This window comes from Parus major, chromosome 15 (assembly GCF_001522545.3).
Source record: "Parus major isolate Abel chromosome 15, Parus_major1.1, whole genome shotgun sequence".
Lineage (NCBI taxonomy): Eukaryota > Metazoa > Chordata > Aves > Passeriformes > Paridae > Parus > Parus major.
In genome coordinates, this window is record NC_031784.1 from 8458962 (window position 1) to 8477181 (window position 18220).

Here is an 18220-nt window from a genome sequence, read left to right on the forward strand (position 1 = left end):
GCCCGGGAGTACTGGGCGGGACCCCGGACCGCGGGCCTCCCTCCCTTCATCCCGGCGGGACCGCGGGCCTCCTTCCCTTCATCCCGCCCGGACCGCGGGCCTCCTTCCTTTCATCCCGCCCGGACCGCGGGCCTCCCTCCCTTCATCCCGCCCGGACCGCGGGCCTCCCTCCCTTCATCCCACCCGGGACCGCGGGCCTTCCTTCACCCTGGCCAGGGACCCGTGCCGGCTGTAAGGCAGGGGTTAAAAAGCATCATCATCCTAAACTGTTTCCGTAGTCGGGGAAAAGCGAGGTAACCCAGAACTTCTTAAAACCGGATGCTGCCTGCCGAGCACAGAGGGATTTGTACAGCATGAGACGGTGTAAGATCTCCGAAATGCCAACTGGAATGCTTCAGGGTGAAGCAGTTGTCAGATTGCATCGTGGTTCATTGTGGAAAAGGAGGTTTGGTACCCCACAGTCCTACTGCTACACCACGAACACCATCTCTGATAGTCGGCACCACTATTGGTAGCATCATTACTAGTTGTATCACCAATAATGCTACGACCCAGTGGAGAGATTCCACTTCTTCCTATGGTATGAAATGGCTTTTGGGGAGAGAGACAGATTTAGTGTAATTATCGTCAAATCAAAATGAGTTTATTACAGTTCTTATTGTTAGTTGGCACAGGGTTGAACAATTTTAATAGGCAGAATTTTAAGATCATCTTTAAAGGTCCCTTTCAATCCAAACCATTCAATGATTTGACAGTTTCTGTTTTTTTAATTAAACATAGTTTTAACACCTGACTAGCACATCCCACTGAATTTCAGCTACACAGAAAATGCTTCTTGGTTTTGATCTTGAAGGATTGTTTTTAGCCTGGATTGTTTCTCACTGTGGCTCTGGAGCAAGTGATGGGCATCCATTGCTTGGATGAGTCATGGCACGGGAAGCCCAGGAAAACACAGCTAGCATGGACCAGTGGCTGCACTGGGTGGCCAGGAGGATGCTGAGATGTGGATCCCAGGCTGAGCACTTCCCTTGGGGATGGGAATCCCCCAGACTGCTGACAAATGTTTTTGGCAACATTTGTCAGCAGCCTCCATCTTTGTTCTGCTTTAGAAATCAGCCTGGAAGCCAGGGTCCAGGTTTGTCCTGACTGCTGTCAATATCAATGAGTGAAAGAGCCCAGGATTTGTTCCAGGTAAGGCAGAGGAGTACAGGAGGATGTGTACGTCCCTCAGATCTGATCCTCCATCACAGCCACCCCACACAGCTGATAGGGAGTGGGGAGAAGCGCTGCCAAACGAGAGCTCCCACAGGTGCCAGCACACAGGCAGGGGCAAGGCAGAGGAGGGTGCTGCCATGCTGCCAGTGTTCCTGTTCCCATCACCTTGTGCTGCCTGCAGAAGGGAGGGGCAGAGGAGGGAAAGGGGGATTTTTTTTCTTGTTTCACCATAGGAAGGATTTTCAAACCCTATAAATTCACTTTTGACAAGTGAACAGCTAAAGCAGATTAACCTTTTTGCTAATCTTCTATAATGGCTTTGGAATCTCCTTAACCAATAAGAAAATGATAAGAGCCTGTTTCTTTTCTTTTTATCTATATCTATATTGTCCTCTCTTGTCTGCATGTTTTTTCTTTCTTGTTTTATTTTCCTGTCCTTTTCTAATATGAAATAGCCCAGTGATCCTATCTCTCAGAGGCTCAGTAAACAGAACATCAGAAATCCCTTTCCTTTATTCCTCTCTGGTAACAGGGTGCAGAGAAGTGTCTGCCGATTGGGATTTGATTACCAGCAGCTATCAAAAGTCTCTTTGTACAATCTGGGTCCTAAATCCCATAATTCTTTGATAAAAGAAGTATTACCAGTCCATTTTCTGTAGTGAAAGGTATGGGAGGAATGAAAGAAAGCAATCAGCAGAGATCCTAATAAGCTAAATGCATGTGTGGTGGGAAGGCAGGGCTGGGACAGGATGCCCAGGGAAGGGTGTCCTTTGTTGAGGATGGGGAAGGAGAATTAATCTGCTTCAGGCAAATGAACAGAACTCAGATCCTGCACCTGCTCATGGCACGTCCCAGCTCACCAGCCCTGTGGTCCCTCTGGACCAGCACAGTGTGGGGAGCAGAACCTGGCCCCACATCCACCATTGTGTCAGTGTTTGGGTTCATGTATAAAAGCTGGGAGCAGTTTTCAGTCATCTCTGGAGTTAAGGCATCCCCAGTGCCTCTCTGGAGCACTGACACCTTGGCAGGGCAGCAGTGAACATGTCCAGACTGTGCAGCTAAGAGGTGTCTTCATCTCAAAAGGTAAAAAGGTTCACAGTGCTCAGTTATAAACCATGTTACAACATTGGAAAAGCTGAAGGAGAGGCAGATAAAGGGATAGAAGGAAAAATAGCAGTTTGGTTTTAAGTAAGTCACAAGTAGAATGGCTATGGGACATCTCTTCCCAGCACTGAGGGACCCGCAGGTGAGGAAAGGCAGACAGTGAGCAGGGACAAGGAGAGAAGAAGGGGGCTGAGAGGGGGCTCTCCTGGGGACTGGCTGTGAGTTTTACAGAATGCTGGAGACATTGCTGGGCTGTCCAGCCTGTGGATCTTTGGTGTGCAGTGGTTTCACAGCACCCACCTGTGTGTCTCCTTGGTGTACCGTGAGTGGGGCTGTAATCTTCACTCCCCTGCAAGGAAACACCAGGTGTGAGAGTGTTCCCTACATCAGCTCCTGAGACCTTGCTACTCACCTTGGCTTAAACTGCACTGAGGGCAAGAGAACTTTGGTTTAAACTTTACTAAGCAACCTGACCTCAACCACACCTTCTCTATTTTATTCCCAGCTACTAATGTCAATTAAAAACACAGGATCTGAGATGTTCTCTCTCCTCCTGTGGATAACAGCTGCCAGGCCTTGCTGTTTGCCCTTGGCAGGGGCAGAGCCAGGATTTTCTTCCTGTCCTGAATCTTGGCCATGGCCTCTCCCCTGTTTCTCTGGCTGGGAAGGAGTTGGGAATTGAACTGGCTTTGGGAAAGCCTGGCTGTGGCATTGAGTCCACACTCCTGCCTGGATGGCTGCAGAACCTCACTGAGAGCACATAGAGGCAGCAGCAGCAACAACCCTCCCCTTCCCTTCCCCACATGGCTCAGCTGCATTGGAGGTGGTTACATGCCACTAAGCTGTGGTGCAGAGCTCCAGAAAGCAGCCAGTAATCTAATTTATGAAGGGCTTTGAATCCTTACAAAGAGTATGTTGGATACATGCAAAGCATCTGTGTTATTACAGTGATTAGGGCAGCAGAGATGGGGGAAAGGGGAAGGAGGGAAAATACAATTTCTCTGCTTTCAGCAGAAAATAAATCAACTTTTACAGAGAATTCTGGCAAAGGCTGGGCTGTCATTAAAAATGACTTTTTATTAAGCTGAACTCTCTTCTCTTATATTGTATGATATGACAGCTTTCTTTTGATGGGAAATCTTTCATTTGGCCAGAGAAAGGGATAATTTGCTTCTTTTAAGGAGTTAATCCTCTGGTCCATTTCCAGGCTGGGAACAGCTATCCTCCCCCTTCCTTGGATAGGAGGCTGCAGCACAATGGAGATCATAACCACCTCAAATCTACACCCGAGATGGAGAAATCAGATTTCCTCCTCCAGTCATTTTTGTGGGATTAGCTAAATCTTAGATCCACACTAACCCTTCACAAAGCTGCCAAGATTAGTTAGAATTTATTTTATTTGTAGGGGGGTTTACGGTTTTCTTTCCAAAGGGATTATATCTTTCTCTCTATATATATTTAGAGTGGCTTCAGTCATAAAGCAGCTAGGTCAGAGGGACGAAAAGAGTGTGTGTGTATAAAATAAAAACTCAACTGTGAGAATGACAGTCACTTGAAATGCCAAGACAAAGCAGTGGTTCTGCATGGCTTTGCCAGTCCATTTTAAAAGCCACATAAGCTGTCCTTTCTCTAGCAAAACCCTGCTAGGGAGCCAGTGCACGGAGAGCAAAGCCCCTCAGCTGGGCTGCCTGTTTCCCCAGCCACTGCTGCTGCTGGCACAGGATGTCTTCAGAGCCAGCATCAGGTGCTGACCCCAGCAGGAGAGGCCTGAAGAAGCCACGTCCGTTCAGCATTGAGGACATCCTCTCCAGCCCTGCAAAAAAGAACCCCCAGGTCTTGGTGCCACTGTACCTACAGAACATGTTGGACTGCACACCCAAGCGGCTGTGTGAGCTGGAGACCATCCCAGCCAGCTCCCTGCAGGAGGAGGAGGAGGAGGAAGAAGAGGAGGAAGAGCTGGAAGGGGCAGGCTGCAACTGCTGCTGCTGCTCTCACACGAGCGCCCGTTCCCTGCAGGACCTGCCGGGCTGGCTGGGTGAGTGCTGGGCTGGGTGAGTGTTTGGGTTTGATTTAGGTGTGGGGCTTGCAGAGGGGCTGGTGCAAGTGCTGTGGGCAGGGGAAAACCTGGGTGTTAAGTGGCAATATGGCATCTGGCCATGGTGGTCTTGGGCCCCAGGCCCAAGCTGTTCTCAGCAGGGGCCCTAGAGTGGGCACTTTCACCTGCAATATACTGGGTTTGAAAAGCAGAGGGTGCTATTACCGGATATTACAGGTTTAGTGTGAAACTCTTGAGAGAATGATGCTTCTAGGGGTGCAAGCTCTCTGTGGAGTGCACACTGCCCATTTGCAGAGCTGTGCCTGCGCTTCCTGACAACACCAGCCCTGGAGAACCTCACTTACCCTTTAAGGAAAAGAGTTTTGGCTGCTATAGCAAAATAACTGTGGGAAAAAGATGTAACAAACCCTTAAAAATGCAGTTCAAGAGCATCCCGAAAGTTCAGAATTCCCTTGTGTCAGGACTGAAACACTGATCTTTTGCTGGGCTGTGAGTTTGCAGTTATTTTCTGGAGCTGGCCATAGTGCAACTGGTAAGTGAAAGAAGTACTTACCACCTGCATCCTTGTCCCAGAATCATGCCCTAAACTCTTCTCCTACTTGCATAGTGACCACTCAGCTTGCCACCCACTCCAGGTGACTCGCTGCCTCCTTCCAAACTGTAGCAGGGATGCAACTCGTGCCTGAGCTGCTTTGAGCATGACGAGTATTTCAGCCCCACACCTCTAACACTGCTGCTGTCCCTGTCCCCTCGCAGATGCCCGGTTCACCTGGCCCATGCAGCTCTTCCACCCGGCAGTCAGGGTCTGTAAGAGTTCCCAGAAGTCAAGTGAGCTGCAGACCTTCCAGCAGATGCAGCGCCGCACACGCCGGCACCGCACCATATTCACCGAGGAGCAGCTGCAGGCCCTGGAGACGCTTTTCCACCAGAACCAGTACCCGGACGTCGTCACCCGCGAGCACCTGGCAAACCGCATTCACCTGAAGGAGGAGAGGGTAGAGGTGAGGTTCTGCCACTTGGTGAGGGGCTGCTGGCTGCAGTCCCCAAGGAACACAGACTGGGGCATTGTGCTGTCTTTTTTGGGGGGGCTGCAGATCCACGGCCTCATTTTAAAATCCATCCTTGTGCATTTGACAAAAGAGAGTTTAAGTCTGGCAAGCAGTGGAAAATACAAACCATTTCAGCTGGGCTAATTTGTACTGGCATCCAGTCCCACAGACTCACACGATCCCTCCCTCCCAGAATCACCTGTCACACACAGACGTGGCCAGCTCTGCTGCTTATCCCCTGCTCCCAAGTGTGTATTCCTTACCTGGGTGATCTGTGTGACTTCTGAATTTGTCATGGGGGGATTTCCAACCCCCTTGTGCCCTTCTCATGTATCCGAGCAAGACTGCAGCGGAGGGACTGATTACATTTTGTATCACGCCTTCATATTACAGTATCTCACAGCCCACACAGTACAGCCCAGGACGGTCACTGCCAGTCCCCCTCCCAGTAACATGTGACATGCAAAAGCCTTTTTCTTGTTTTGTACTTTCTAGGTTTGGTTTAAAAATCGTCGGGCGAAGTGGCGGCATCAGAAGAGGGTGACTGCCTCAGCACTGATCCTCCAGGCCAAGCAGCCCCCCAAGGAGAGCTGTTAGTGCTCACAGGCTGTAGAGGAACAGCAACAGCACCCACTGCCCATAGCTGACAGGCTCAGGGGGGTAACCCGAGGGGGCTAATGCAGCAAAAGGGAATCTCTGTGATTCACGCAGGAGGAGGATGGGTAAAAGCAGACATACCTCCTCCAAATCTAGTTCACGTGGCATATAACTTGGCAGGCAGGATGTGCAGGGGACAGAGCTGTACAGGTGTTAAATGTGCGTGCTTTAAGAGAAGGGGAGACTCCCCTTCTTGTCTTTGCTCTGTGCACATAGTATTTGTGCTTGTTTTATTGATGTAGATTTGCAAAATATCCTACAAATGAATGTTTCCTGTTTGCAGCACCTCAGTGGCATCTAGAGTCGCTTTTGGGGTTGAACTTGCTGGACAAGCGATTTATTTAATAACAAAGAAACACGGTTTTCTCCCCATCGCCCTGGGGAGAGGTGATGACCCTGCTGTGGTGAGAGGGTTGGCACAGGCACCTTCACCCTGCTGCCAGCCGTGCCCGTGTTCCCGGCGGGGCCAAGGAGCGCCCACGAGCTGAAAAGCAGCGACATCAATAAAACTGCCCTATCACCCCCGCCCGAGCAGCCAGCCGGGGGTCCCGCTCCCCGGGAAGCCCGGGGTGGTTGTGAATTGGTCTGAAGAGACGGTGGGAGTGTTGGGGGGGATCCGCCCGGCGCCCATCCCGTGTGTACCCCGGTTCCCACCCCGGTTCCCATCCCGACCCTCGGTCGGTGCCGCCGCTCTCACGGCGCGGGTCCGGCCGGGTCCTCCGGCCCGGCAGGGGGCGCACGCGGGCCCGCGCGCCTCCCGGGGCGGGGGCGGGCATTCCGATCCCCGCGGCGCGGCCGTGTGACGTCTCGGGCCGTGGCGTTCGCGGCGGAGGAGGAAGCGGAGGGGAGCGGTTCTGACGCGATGGAGGCGATACCGGCACCCCCGGCCTCTCCCGCCGCACTGGTGCCGGCTACCTCCGCGGGGCCCGTCGCCGTGACGGGGAAGGAAGTGGTGTCGCCGGCCCCGAGGCACCCGAAGAAGATCCTGGATGAGGAGGCTTATATCGAGGTAAGGCGGCGGGCCTGGGCCTAGGCCCGGGAGGCTCCGCTCCGCCGGTGCTTGGGCCGAGCGCTTCCAGCGCGGCGGGGCTCGCCTGGGATCCGCCCGGCAGGGTCGGCCCGGGCCGCTGCCCGCTGCAACCGCGGCTGCGGCCCGAAGTAGCGCTGGGGCCGCCCCTCGGGCTCCCGCCCCGCCTGCGGCGACAGCTGTCAGCGCTCTGCCATCGGCCCTGCGCCCGGGCCTGCCCTGCCTGCCCCTGCCTTTGCACTGCTGGCCCCGAGCTGAGCCGGCTCTCCGGGTGGCCCAGCGGAGCATTGCAGTTGTCTCTCTCTTTGTAGAGCTTAGAGAAAATCATCCAGCGAGACTTTTTTCCTGATGTGGAGAAGTTGCGAGCACAGAAGGACTATCTGGAGGCTGAGGAAAATGGCGACTTGGAGAAAATGAGACAAATTGCTATCAAGTTTGGCTCTTCCTTGAGCAAATCGTTGAGGGACACACCTGCACCCTGTAAGAACTGACTCTGTGGGGCGTGAGGGGTTTGTATCTCATATTCCATCTCTGCTTTTTCTAACTTGGTGCAGGCAATGCTTTTCTTAAAGATTCAAGGTTGATGTTGCATGACAGCTAAGTGTACCAGTTTGAGCAGTAGCCAATGTCAGGTGTCTCATGCTGAATTTCTCTTTGATGGTATCTAGTAACTTCTTGAGGGAAGGGGTTTGGAAAAAGCAGCCTTCTAATAACCATTCCTTATAGGCATCTTTTGCTAAGTTCCTGCTCCCTAGGGAATGTTATGTGCTCTCTACTGTGAGAAATTCTAAGTTATATTTTGAATCCTTATTTTAGTTTGTAGCTTTAGGGGTTCTTGTTGCATCTGCAGACGCTTGAGATACTAATGTACTGGGGATAGAAAGTGTGGGAAGCTTGTGGTTATCAGAGGTTCCTACAGCAGGTATCCTGTATTCTGCTTTATGTCTTCTTTCATTTCCAGTTCAGGTGTTTATTAAAGCCCAGCCTCTGCAGTGGGGTTTGGGTAAGGGGCTTATGACAAAGGGCACATGTCACCAGGTGGTGTCCCTTCCTCCCCTGTTGCAGGTGCTGGCCCTGGCCTGGACTCAGTTTGATCTGCTGCTGCTTTTGCTGGCAAAAGCAGGGTGTAGGGTGACAAATACACTGAGCTGTGGTTCTCCTGGGATTTCTCCCAGCAGGAGAAAAATGTCTTAGACGGAGCCAAAATTTTGTCTCAAGGTTGAAACAGAATTCAAAAGAACACTTTGGAGTTTTTTTTCACAAGTTTTAACGTAATTGTTGTTCTCTTGATATGCCTTCTGTGGCTTGTTTGGTACATGATCCTTATAGCAAATCCTGTTGTGTGCTCCAGTAATCAAGTGAATCTTTTTTTTGGGAGCAGATGTTACCCCAGCCACGTTTGAAACCCCAGAAGTGCATCCAGGTGGCCTTCCAGCGGGAAATAAATCTAAAGTTGGCATCAAGACTGCAGAAGAAGGTAAGAGAATTATGTTTCTTCAGCTGAATTCTTCCAAAAATAAATTGTCTGCCAGCAGCTGGCCACTTGTACGTTTCACCTTTAAAATAAATGGCTACAAATGCCTTAAAAGGGTTTATTGAAAGTTGGTTAAATGTGGTCCAAACATGATTTATTATTGCACCACTCTGTGTGGATCTGTTTCTTTGACCAAGCTTAGTGTTAGTTACGGGTGTCTCTGTGGAAGGCTTGCTGCCAGGAGGGTTAAGAGGTAGATACACTGCTCTTATAGAAAGGGAGGCATTAACCTTCCTCAGGCTTCTTCCCTTCTCTTGTCAGGAGAAGCAGAGAAAGATGATAAAGATGCTCTTCCCAGCCTGGACACCTTCTTGGCAAAACACACGAGTGAAGATAATGCTTCCTTTGAGCAGATCATGGAAGTGGCCAAAGAGAAGGAGAAAGTCAAGCACGCCTGGCTGTACAGCGCAGAGGAGGAGTACACCCGGGTAGGGAATTGCCTCAGCTCTGTGCTCCTCCAGAGGGACACTGCAGGGAAATACCATTTCACTGTGTTTCTGCTATGGCTCACTTTCCTGGGTCTTGTGACTGCTCTTTGCTTCATTGTGCATTCCTGGTTCTTCCCCATTCTGTCAACAGTCCTGACTTAGTTGCTGAGGCTTTGTCTCTTCTGTAAGCTTTGAGACTGCAAAACACTGCACAGAGTGCAGGTATTGCTGTCCTTGGCAGCCTCTTCTGTAAGAAGCAACACCAGGGAGAGCAGTTGAGCACAGTTCCTGTTGTTTGTCCATCATTATTTGCAGTTTGATTGTCAGTCTTATTTCAGTTTTCAGTTTCTGTTATCAGTAATAACCCACTCAGCTGCATAAGCACAGAACTGCATGAGCGTGGCTGGCTGTGCTGCCTTCCTCAGCTACCTGCAGGGGAGGTCCAAAAGCTGTTCTGGGCCTGCCTTGTTGGTCTTTAACCATCAGCAGTGAGCAGCTGGCACAGATGTGTCATTGATGGCTGTGGGATGCAGTGCCTTTTAATGAAGTTTGGCACTGACACGTGGGTGTTTGCTGCTGTTGTTTTGACGGAGTGTTATTTTTTATCTCAGCTATCGCTCAGAGTCTGTTACATACTTTATACAGTTTTCTAAGGCAGGTGGTTGAGTTTGTGACCGAGCTCTCCAAGTTGTGTCTGCCTGAATAAAAGATTGCAGAAGGCTGCTTCAGACTCCTTTTTTTTTCACCTTTTAAAGTTTTTTTCCATTGCCCTTTCAGCGACAAAATGAAAACCTGGCACTTCCTTCAGCTGAGCAGCAAGCTCTGGAGAACGTGAAAGCTGGACTGGATACCTGGGAGTACACAGCTCGAAACACCCTCATGTATTATCCAACAGGTGAGGCACTGGTTCTTGGTGAGTTGGCTCCAAACAGTGCTTACAGCATTTCTCTATAGGACTGAGCAGCTCCTACAGGCAATGCTGTGCTTTTTCTTCTGTAAGGTTGTTTTTAAAAAGTGGGGTTTTTCCTTTTTTCCTTGGCCTCTGATTCTAAAGTTTGATCATGTTCTATTTGCCATTGAAAAGCTCACCTGTATTGTAACTTGTATTGTAACCTGTATTGTAATTACCTGTATTGTAAAAGTACTTGTTTTCAGCAACCAAAGCTCTTTCCTGGTCCACCTTCTTTATGAGCACTTGTCATCTTCATTCACTGTTTTCTTCTGCTCAAAGAATCCTCCTTGGACTTGTTAGTCTGTTTATTGCTGTAGAAAAACATATATTTTTGTATATGTAGTTTTCTTTTTTGGCTATAAATGTACAATTGCTAATTTCTGTGAACCAGTGAAGTGAAGAGCCTTTTTGTAAAAGCTGTTTGGCTTTTCAAGGTGTTCCTGATGAGAGTGATGTCTTTAAGAAGCCCAGGGAAGTTGTGCATCGAAACACCCGTTTTGTGAAGGACCCTTTTAGCCAAGCTGTGAGCAAATCACAGCTCCAACAAGCTGCGGCCCTCAATGCTCAGGTTGGATAATTTTACTTTTTACTCAGACCTCATTAGGCTTTGCCCTCTGGTGTGGTTCATCCCCCCAGAGAGCGCTGTGTGTGTGCTGGATACAGCTGACTCTCACCGTTCTCCATAAGAATGGTTTTTTCTTTTTTATTTCAGTACAAACAGGGCAAAGTGGGACCCGATGGGAAAGAACTGATACCCCAAGAGTCTTCAAAAGTGAATGGGTATGGATTTGTGGCTACCCCCTCTCCAGCCCCAGGTAAGAGGGTTTTCTTACTTCTTCTGTCTTAAGAGGAATATTACTGCACTTACTTTGGTGCTCTGTTTAGCACTTGGGTGTCATTACAGGGTTAGATGAGGAGGTAAAACTTTATGCCATGTATGCCAGCTGGATTCAGGGCTTAAATCCTAGTCCAGTACACTGGTAGAAGTCACACTGCACAAGAGGCTCTGAACAAGTTGCTGTGCCGTTGCTCAGGTATCATCTAACTGTGGGATACTTTGATTTTGAAACTGATTATTTTTTTCAAGTTGAAAAGTTGTATCTGAATTTGCACCAGCCGTGCTGTTTCTCTGTGCTTTTTCTAGTTATGCCAACACCTGAACATAGTGGGGCTTTCCCTCTGCAAAACCTGTAGATGGCGTTTGGAGCACCTCCTTTTGCCATCATAAATGCCTTTTCCAAACCCTGGACAGCGGGATTTTCCAGCCTAATCGGGCTCTTAAAATCCTCTCTACACCTGTTAGACAAGGTGCAGTTACTGTTTGGTACAGGCTGTCCCTGAGGTTATTGGAGGGTACATTTGGCTTTACATGTTTCTGTAAGTCCTCTGTCTCTTTTCTTATTTCAAAAGAGTTTCCCATGTTGAAGGAGTTCTCATACAGCAGCCAAGGGGAGGACTAGTACTGTAGAGGGAAATATGAAAGTGTCACTAATCAAAAGCTTAGCAAATGGAAAAATAAAGACATGGAAAGGGTGGTGCTAAAGAGGGAAAAGTTATTGTAAACGAGAGGATGACACAGCTACAGGCAATCCCTTTTAATGGGAACCACATGTTTCTATCCACATTGGCTGTGATTTCCTCTGTAGTGGAGGGCCTCCTTTGTTGATGAATTTCCTGTGTTTCCTAACTTGCTTTTCTCTCTTTTTTGTGGTGAATGAATAGTCAAATTAGTCAAATGTCTTGCATAGACATAACTTGTCGGATTTGTTTTTAGGTGTGAATGAGTCGCCTTTTATGACATGGGGTGAAATTGAAAGCACCCCTTTGCGTCTGGAAGGGTCAGAAAGACCATATGTGGATAGAACACCTGGACCAGCTTTCAAGGTATTTCATGTCAGCAAATCAGCATGAGATTCTTTTCTGGGGGGCAGAACTAACAAGGGAAAGGCAAGTGAGTAAGTAATAGATTAACGTGGTGTGTGACACATCTCTGGGTGGTGTTCCCCGTCCTTGAAACTAATAATCTAGTTTGTGCTTGGAGGGTGGAGGTGAGCATGGATCCACATGAAATCTTGGTGGAGCTACCTGAGGTGGCATACACACTGCTGGCAGGAGAATGAGATTCTGCATTTGGTGGTGGGCCCAGACAGAGGGGTTTTCAGAGGAAGATGAAAACACAGCTCAAATTTTCTGGTTTTAATGTGTGAATAGGTAGAAATTATAGCATCTTCCTCTGTCTTTACCTTCTGGCTGTCGCAGCCTGAGGCAGGTGTATCAGTTGAGAGTAGAAAAGACACTCTGGCTTTGCTAATGGCACCTAACCCTGCATGCTACTTGTCTCCTGCTGGTGTCTTTGAATGTGAGCTGTCTGAGACTCTTAGTTTAAGAAAGGTGTAATTTGCTGTATGTGCTTCTGTTTTGTCAGACTCCAAAGGCTTTGACTGGTTCTCCTGCTGTTTAGCAATGTCTGTGTATGCCTGAGAGCTGGCTGGCTACAGGCCAGGCAAGACACAGGTGACATTGTTTGTCTAGGAGAAACAGCAGGAGGAAATGCCAGAGGTAATGGCTGCTTCCTTTACTGGACTGGTTTTACAATTTTTGCTGCTTGCTAAGGCAGGTTGAAGGTCTCTGTGTCCTCTCTGGCTTTTATGCAGCAGCAGAGAGGTTCAGGCTGACCCCACTTCTCCCTGCTTTAGATCCTTGTACATTGGAATCCAGCTTTGAAGGTGCTTTGACTCATATTTTGCAGCACTCTTGAGTGCCTTGGTAAGTAAAATGTGTGATGCATTTATAGATCCTGGAGCCTGGGCGCCGTGAGAGATTAGGACTCAAGATGGCCAATGAAGTGGCAGCTAAAAACCGAGCAAAGAAGCAGGAGGCACTTCGAAAAGTGACAGAAAACTTGGCCAGGTGAGACTTCTGTTTTGACAGCAGAACTGGGGGTGGGTATTATCTGATGAGATGTAAATCAGCATATGTAGAAAGGGAGAAATGACAGTAAGGAAGGACCCTGGAAGCAGGAGGAGGTACATTTGGACTGAAAGTTTTTAGAAATTAAAAATTTAGAAATTAAAAAAATACTTAATTCCTGAGGGAAAGTGGCTGGTGGCTCTCCCTGACACTCCTTGTCAGGATCAGTGCTCTGCCCTACAGCCACCCAGCAATGCCTCTGGATCAGTGTCTTGCTTGTTGCAAAGAGGAGACATGATAAGAGTTGCTTGGGGGGGATCACAGGAAGAGCAGAATGGGCTCAAAGGAAAAGTCAGGCAGTGCCACTCAGGTTTTTCTGTCAGTTGTTTCTCTAGAAAGACAGGCTGCATTTATCTGCAGGCAGAATGACTTCTGCAGGCAGTGGGTTTGCTCTGTGGGGGGAACTGATGTAGGGAGGCAACATTGCTTTTCCTGATAAAGGCAGATCTTTTTACTGTAAAATCTCTTAAAATTATTTATTCTATTTCAGCCTTACTCCAAAAGGACTAAGCCCAGCAATGTCACCAGCTTTGCAAAGACTTGTAAACAGGACTGCAAGTAAATACACCGACAAAGCCCTGCGAGCCAGCTACACTCCTTCCCCAGCCCACACAGGAACTCCTGGTTACAAGACCCCAGCCAGTGGGCCTCAAACGCCCCAGAGCACCCCACAGTCTAGGACAGTATCTCAGACACCAGTATCTCAGGATACTACATCCATCACGGACAATTTACTGCAGCTTCCCAAAAGAAGAAAGGCATCTGATTTCTGCTGAACATTCCAATCACCACCAAGGTGATAGGGATCTGGCTGTGCTCAGTGAACTGTGGACTGGTTACTGGAAACTGGGAAAATGGCGATAATGTCTTAAAGATACATTTCTGTTTTTAAGAGAGATGTGCATTTAAGTTCGTTTCTGTACAGCTACATCTGTTTCTTAAGTGGGGTAAGCCTTTCTAGAAGGCTAAACTGGACCTGGCTCCAGCTTGTCAAACTTGAGTTTGTAGTTTGCAGAAGAGGGGTCTCAACCATGTGTATACTGAGGTGTGACACAGAATTTTAGAGAGGCTCTCTTTAACTTGAATTTAAATTGATGCAGTTCACAAGTTTGACTAACTTTGTGATGTTGTTAAAACCAGCGTTCCTTAAGAGGGACCCCATTTCCTCCTTCACTCTTTACACTTTTCAGAATGGGATTTGCCTTGCTGCTTTTGCTCAGGCTTTTCTTCTGCAGGTTTTGGGCTTCTTGGCCTGTTCTGCAGCTGGCACAGGGAAGGGATCAGGTTTGTTTTATAGCTGCTCTGTGTGTGACTCCATAGAGTTGCTGATCACGATGCAGGGACAACACTGTCCTGTGTCAGCCACCAAGATGACAGTGCCATTCTGAAGGACAGAAGTGGTACCTCTGATAGCCACACTGGGGCTTTTGTTTGCTGTTGTCCTCCCATTCATTGAAAATTTTGGCTTTAGTCTTATAATTGGCTAAAAAAAGGAAAAGCAATTTTAGCCATACATAGCCTGCACTCAGTACTGTGGTTGCTGCATACGAGCTGACCTTTGTGTATGGGATGAGCCCTTGTGGTGTGATCCAGCCTGGAGAAGCACTGTGTATCCTTCTGGATTAAGCAGGTGTGGCCAGATGTGTTCACTTCTTGCAGCACACCTGAGTACAAGACACTACAGTTGGCAGTATTGGCATTTGCTATAGTCAGGTGATGTTTTACTGAGGGAACATCCATGGAAAGTCTTACCCAGCAGCTTGAGTATCTGCGGCCTTCTCTAAGATGTGGGGTGTTGGGTGCTGTGTTTGTCGTGGTGGAGAGCTTCCTTTTGTGTGGTTTCCTCTGCCACTTCCAAAACTTGTGTCCCTGACTGTGAAAAACCCTTCCAAGGGACTCAGTTTTTTTAGTGCACCTTGTAAAAATAAATTGATCAACATGGCATAGCTAGGAATCATGACTCAAAATTTAGTAATTTTTACCTTTTCTTTACCTTGAAAGCTATGTTTTTTCTTTAAGCAAAAAAATTATTCTCAGGTACTCATGAATTAATGTAAAAGGACTGCATTTACTAAGCTTTTCATGCTTTAAGGACTGAACTGACTAAATATGAACCAAGTTCTTATGTAATTTAAAGTACTAATTATTTATTTCATAGTGAAATGCTTGTCTCCATTAAGCATAGGACCTCTCCGTTAGGTACACGGGCAGATGGTCAGACCCTGGCCTGCAGTTTGGGTCACTGGGGAGACCAGGAGCAAGGAGTGGATGTGGGATTCCTGCCCATTTGTGGGTGCAGAAGCTCCTCTGAGTGTGGGATGCAGAGAAAGGCTGAGCAGCATTCGAGGGACTGCAGATGGGGTTGTACACATGGATCAGAAGTGGGATGTGACACCTCTCTGCCACAGCATTCCAAACTGGCTGTGCTCATACCAAGGTGTAGCTGGAAAACAGGGGAATGTGATATCTGAGGGCGGTTAGTTCCACATCGTGCAATTCATGCTTAAAAGCTGACTGCATTAAATATCCTGTGGATGATGTTGGTTTTGTGTTTGCCCTCAAGTGAATTAACCTAGACAGCCACACTAAAATCACAGTCTTGATTCTGCCACACTGACGGGCCTTCACATGTTTTTGGAAATGGAACTTATTTTCAGTTACATGCTGTAAAACTGGATCTGTTGAAAGGGCTGTAGTGCTCTTCAGATTGGCTGTTCCTGTAATGCCTGCTGTAATGTCTGTTCTCTGCTTCCTGCTGCAGTTCAGCCCCTGCTATCTCTAATTAGTGAATCAGTAAATTCTTCACTGCCAGATATTTTTGCTGCTGTAGCAGTGGCAGATAATGTGCCTTACAGGGCCAAATCCAGTGTGAAAAAACATCTTGGTTTTTGATGACTGGTGATTTTCTTTCCCTTCGTATTTTCAGCAGATTATTTTTCTTTTGCTGTTGCAATATATCTGCATTTTCCTATGTGCAAGGCCCAAGCACACTTGCTCCCTCAGCCATACCAGCACCTGGAGTTCTCCTGATGCTGCAGAGGTGGCTGGCAGTGAGAAGTGGTGGCCCCAGGCCTCTCCTGGGTGGCCAGGCTGGCTCTGGTGTGTTACTGGATGCTTGGGAGCCACGGTGGACCTATGTCCACATGGTGTGAACACCATCACATCCAGAGGTTGTGGGGGCTTGCTATGTGCAGCCTGGGCCTTGGCTCCTTGGTCCAGGCAGGAAGGAAAATGGGAAACCACAGGAGATTCTTGTTCTTTTAAGTCTAATCAAGCTGGTTCTCTGAGCCCTTCACCTTCAGAGCCAGGAGCCTCTCCCTGGCCCTGGGGGTAACCATCTCTGCTGTGGTGCAGGGTCTGCAGCTTTTCACCCATCCAAAAGCAGGTTCCAGTAAGGGAACTGATTATTTAGGTCAAAAGGGAAGCTGTGGTTGGAGTTACTTTGTTGTTTTGGAGGATTGGGCTATTTCTCTGTACAAATAAAGGAAATGGGTCTGCTTTCTTCAGGGGAGAGGGAAATGGAGCAATTCTCACTTCCTCATATTTGCACGTTTTGCCTCAATCCCAGCTTAAGGCTGCTGGCCTAACAGCAGCTGGCTCCAAGCCCCAGCTCAGGCCAGGGCCAGAGATGGGTTCAGCCATGCTCACCACGAGCCCCTTCCCCCCACTTCTCCTGGCCCCAGCAGCTGACCTGGCACAATCTGGGGCAATGGGTGCCTCTCACCCTTCACTTTGGTGCTGCTGGGCCGTTCATTGCCCCTTTGCTCAGGGGTGCTGAGGGGCTGCCGGGCACACAGGTGTGCTTCAGACCCCCCTCTCTTGAGCTGGGGGTGCTGCAGGACGTGGCATGGGACAAACAAGGCCTGCTTTGCCTTGTGCCAAAAGCCAGGGATAAGCAGCCTGTGTGCCCTGCTCTCGCGGTGGAGGTATCATAGGATATTTATTTATGCATCACCCTGTATGGTGTAATGCCCAGGCCCTGGGGTGGATAAGGATACCCTGGATCAGTCTGGGGTTGGCCTGTGAGGCTGTGCTGCAGGAAGCCAGGCTTGGAACAGTCTGTCCCCACAGCATCCCATGGGAGGAGCAAGGCTGGGGAGTTTAATGCTCACTCTTTGTGCTGGAGGATGTTGTCATATTTCAGGTCCCCACAGGCTCTTGGATCGTGACAGTATTTGGCAGCACATGAGAGCTGGGAAAGTGGGTTTTGGCCTAAATCTTCAGGCAGTGCCCTGCTGCTTGTGACACACTCCAGCAGGTCCCCAAGGGCATTCCTGGCCACCCAGTGCTCCTGAGGGCCCCCAGGGCTCACAGCTCCAAGCTCACACTTGCTGCAACCCCAGCTCCAGGGAGCTCTTGGTAGGCACCAATTTGCCCTCCCGTGTTAAACTGCACGTTTAGTTTTGGAAGAAGCATCTCCCTGGAGCCACTGACCTGAGCAGTGCAACAGCTCCTGGGGGGACAGAGGCAGTGAGTGCTGAGGAAATCCTGCAGAAGCCCTGATCCCTGCCTGCAGGCAGCTAACCTGTGGGGCAGTCAGTGACTGACGGGAGCAGGAGCCATGAGAGAGCAGAAGTAGCTGCACATCCATCAGGAAACCCCTTGAGAAAAGTTTGCAGCTGGGTATACTGAGTAATTGGTATTAATTGGGAAACAGTGGGTAAAATCAGGTCAAAATGGTCCTTACTGGCATTGCAATGTTTTATTTGAGAACTACAAGTTGTAGCAAAAGAGTACAAAACATCTCGCTGTAAATATTAAAAATATATAAACATTTCCAAGGCACCTTCCCAGGTTTTGACTTTGACTAGGTTGTACTGAAAAGCTGGAATTCCCTGCAGAGGAAAGTGACAGCTCTCTGCTGACTGTGGGTCAGCCATTGTGTCCGGCCCCTGGCTGAGCCCATGTCCTGGTGCTGCCCAAACACCCCCTTGTGAGTGAGAACTCCAGAAGAATTTGGGAAGTGAGTGTTGATGCTAAAACTGCCTTTTGATCCCAAATGCTACCCGGGCTGACCTCCATCCAGCACCAGGAGAGTTGTGGCACTGGGCCGCTGTCTCCAGCCACCACCCTGCCCAGCTGACAGTGCAGCAACACCCAGGGTCAAATTCCTACAGGCACCTGTCACTTGCAGGGCCACTAACAATGACCTGAGCCACATAATTAGTGTTCTTTATGCATTTCCTCTCTGTCTGGGCCTGGGAACTGGGAACGCAGCGTTTCCAGGA

The 18220-nt window shown here is 48.9% G+C and overlaps 2 protein-coding genes across 3 annotated transcripts; both read left to right on the forward strand.

The window, feature by feature from the left end:
• The first annotated feature begins 23 nt into the window (after positions 1–23).
• On the forward strand, positions 24–6366 carry GSC2 (goosecoid homeobox 2). Of its 2 annotated transcripts, none has more exons than XM_033518262.1 (4): positions 24–1191; positions 4020–4354; positions 5132–5376; positions 5920–6366. In XM_033518262.1, exons 2-4 carry the CDS (start codon positions 4042–4044, stop codon positions 6019–6021), a joined length of 660 nt encoding a protein of 219 aa, XP_033374153.1. In that variant the 5' UTR covers positions 24–1191; positions 4020–4041; the 3' UTR covers positions 6022–6366. The 2 variants fall into 2 exon arrangements, with proteins under 2 accessions (XP_033374153.1, XP_033374152.1); XM_033518261.1 differs by lacking the exon at positions 5920–6366 and having other exon boundaries at positions 24–580; positions 1110–1191; positions 5132–5903.
• Positions 6367–6882: 516 nt separating this feature from the next.
• On the forward strand, positions 6883–15535 carry ESS2 (ess-2 splicing factor homolog). The gene is made up of 10 exons (XM_015644391.3): positions 6883–7090; positions 7420–7588; positions 8490–8585; positions 8904–9070; positions 9848–9965; positions 10457–10590; positions 10735–10837; positions 11797–11906; positions 12817–12932; positions 13483–15535. Exons 1-10 carry the CDS (start codon positions 6944–6946, stop codon positions 13766–13768), a joined length of 1446 nt encoding a protein of 481 aa, XP_015499877.1. The 5' UTR covers positions 6883–6943; the 3' UTR covers positions 13769–15535.
• Positions 15536–18220: the final 2685 nt, after the last annotated feature.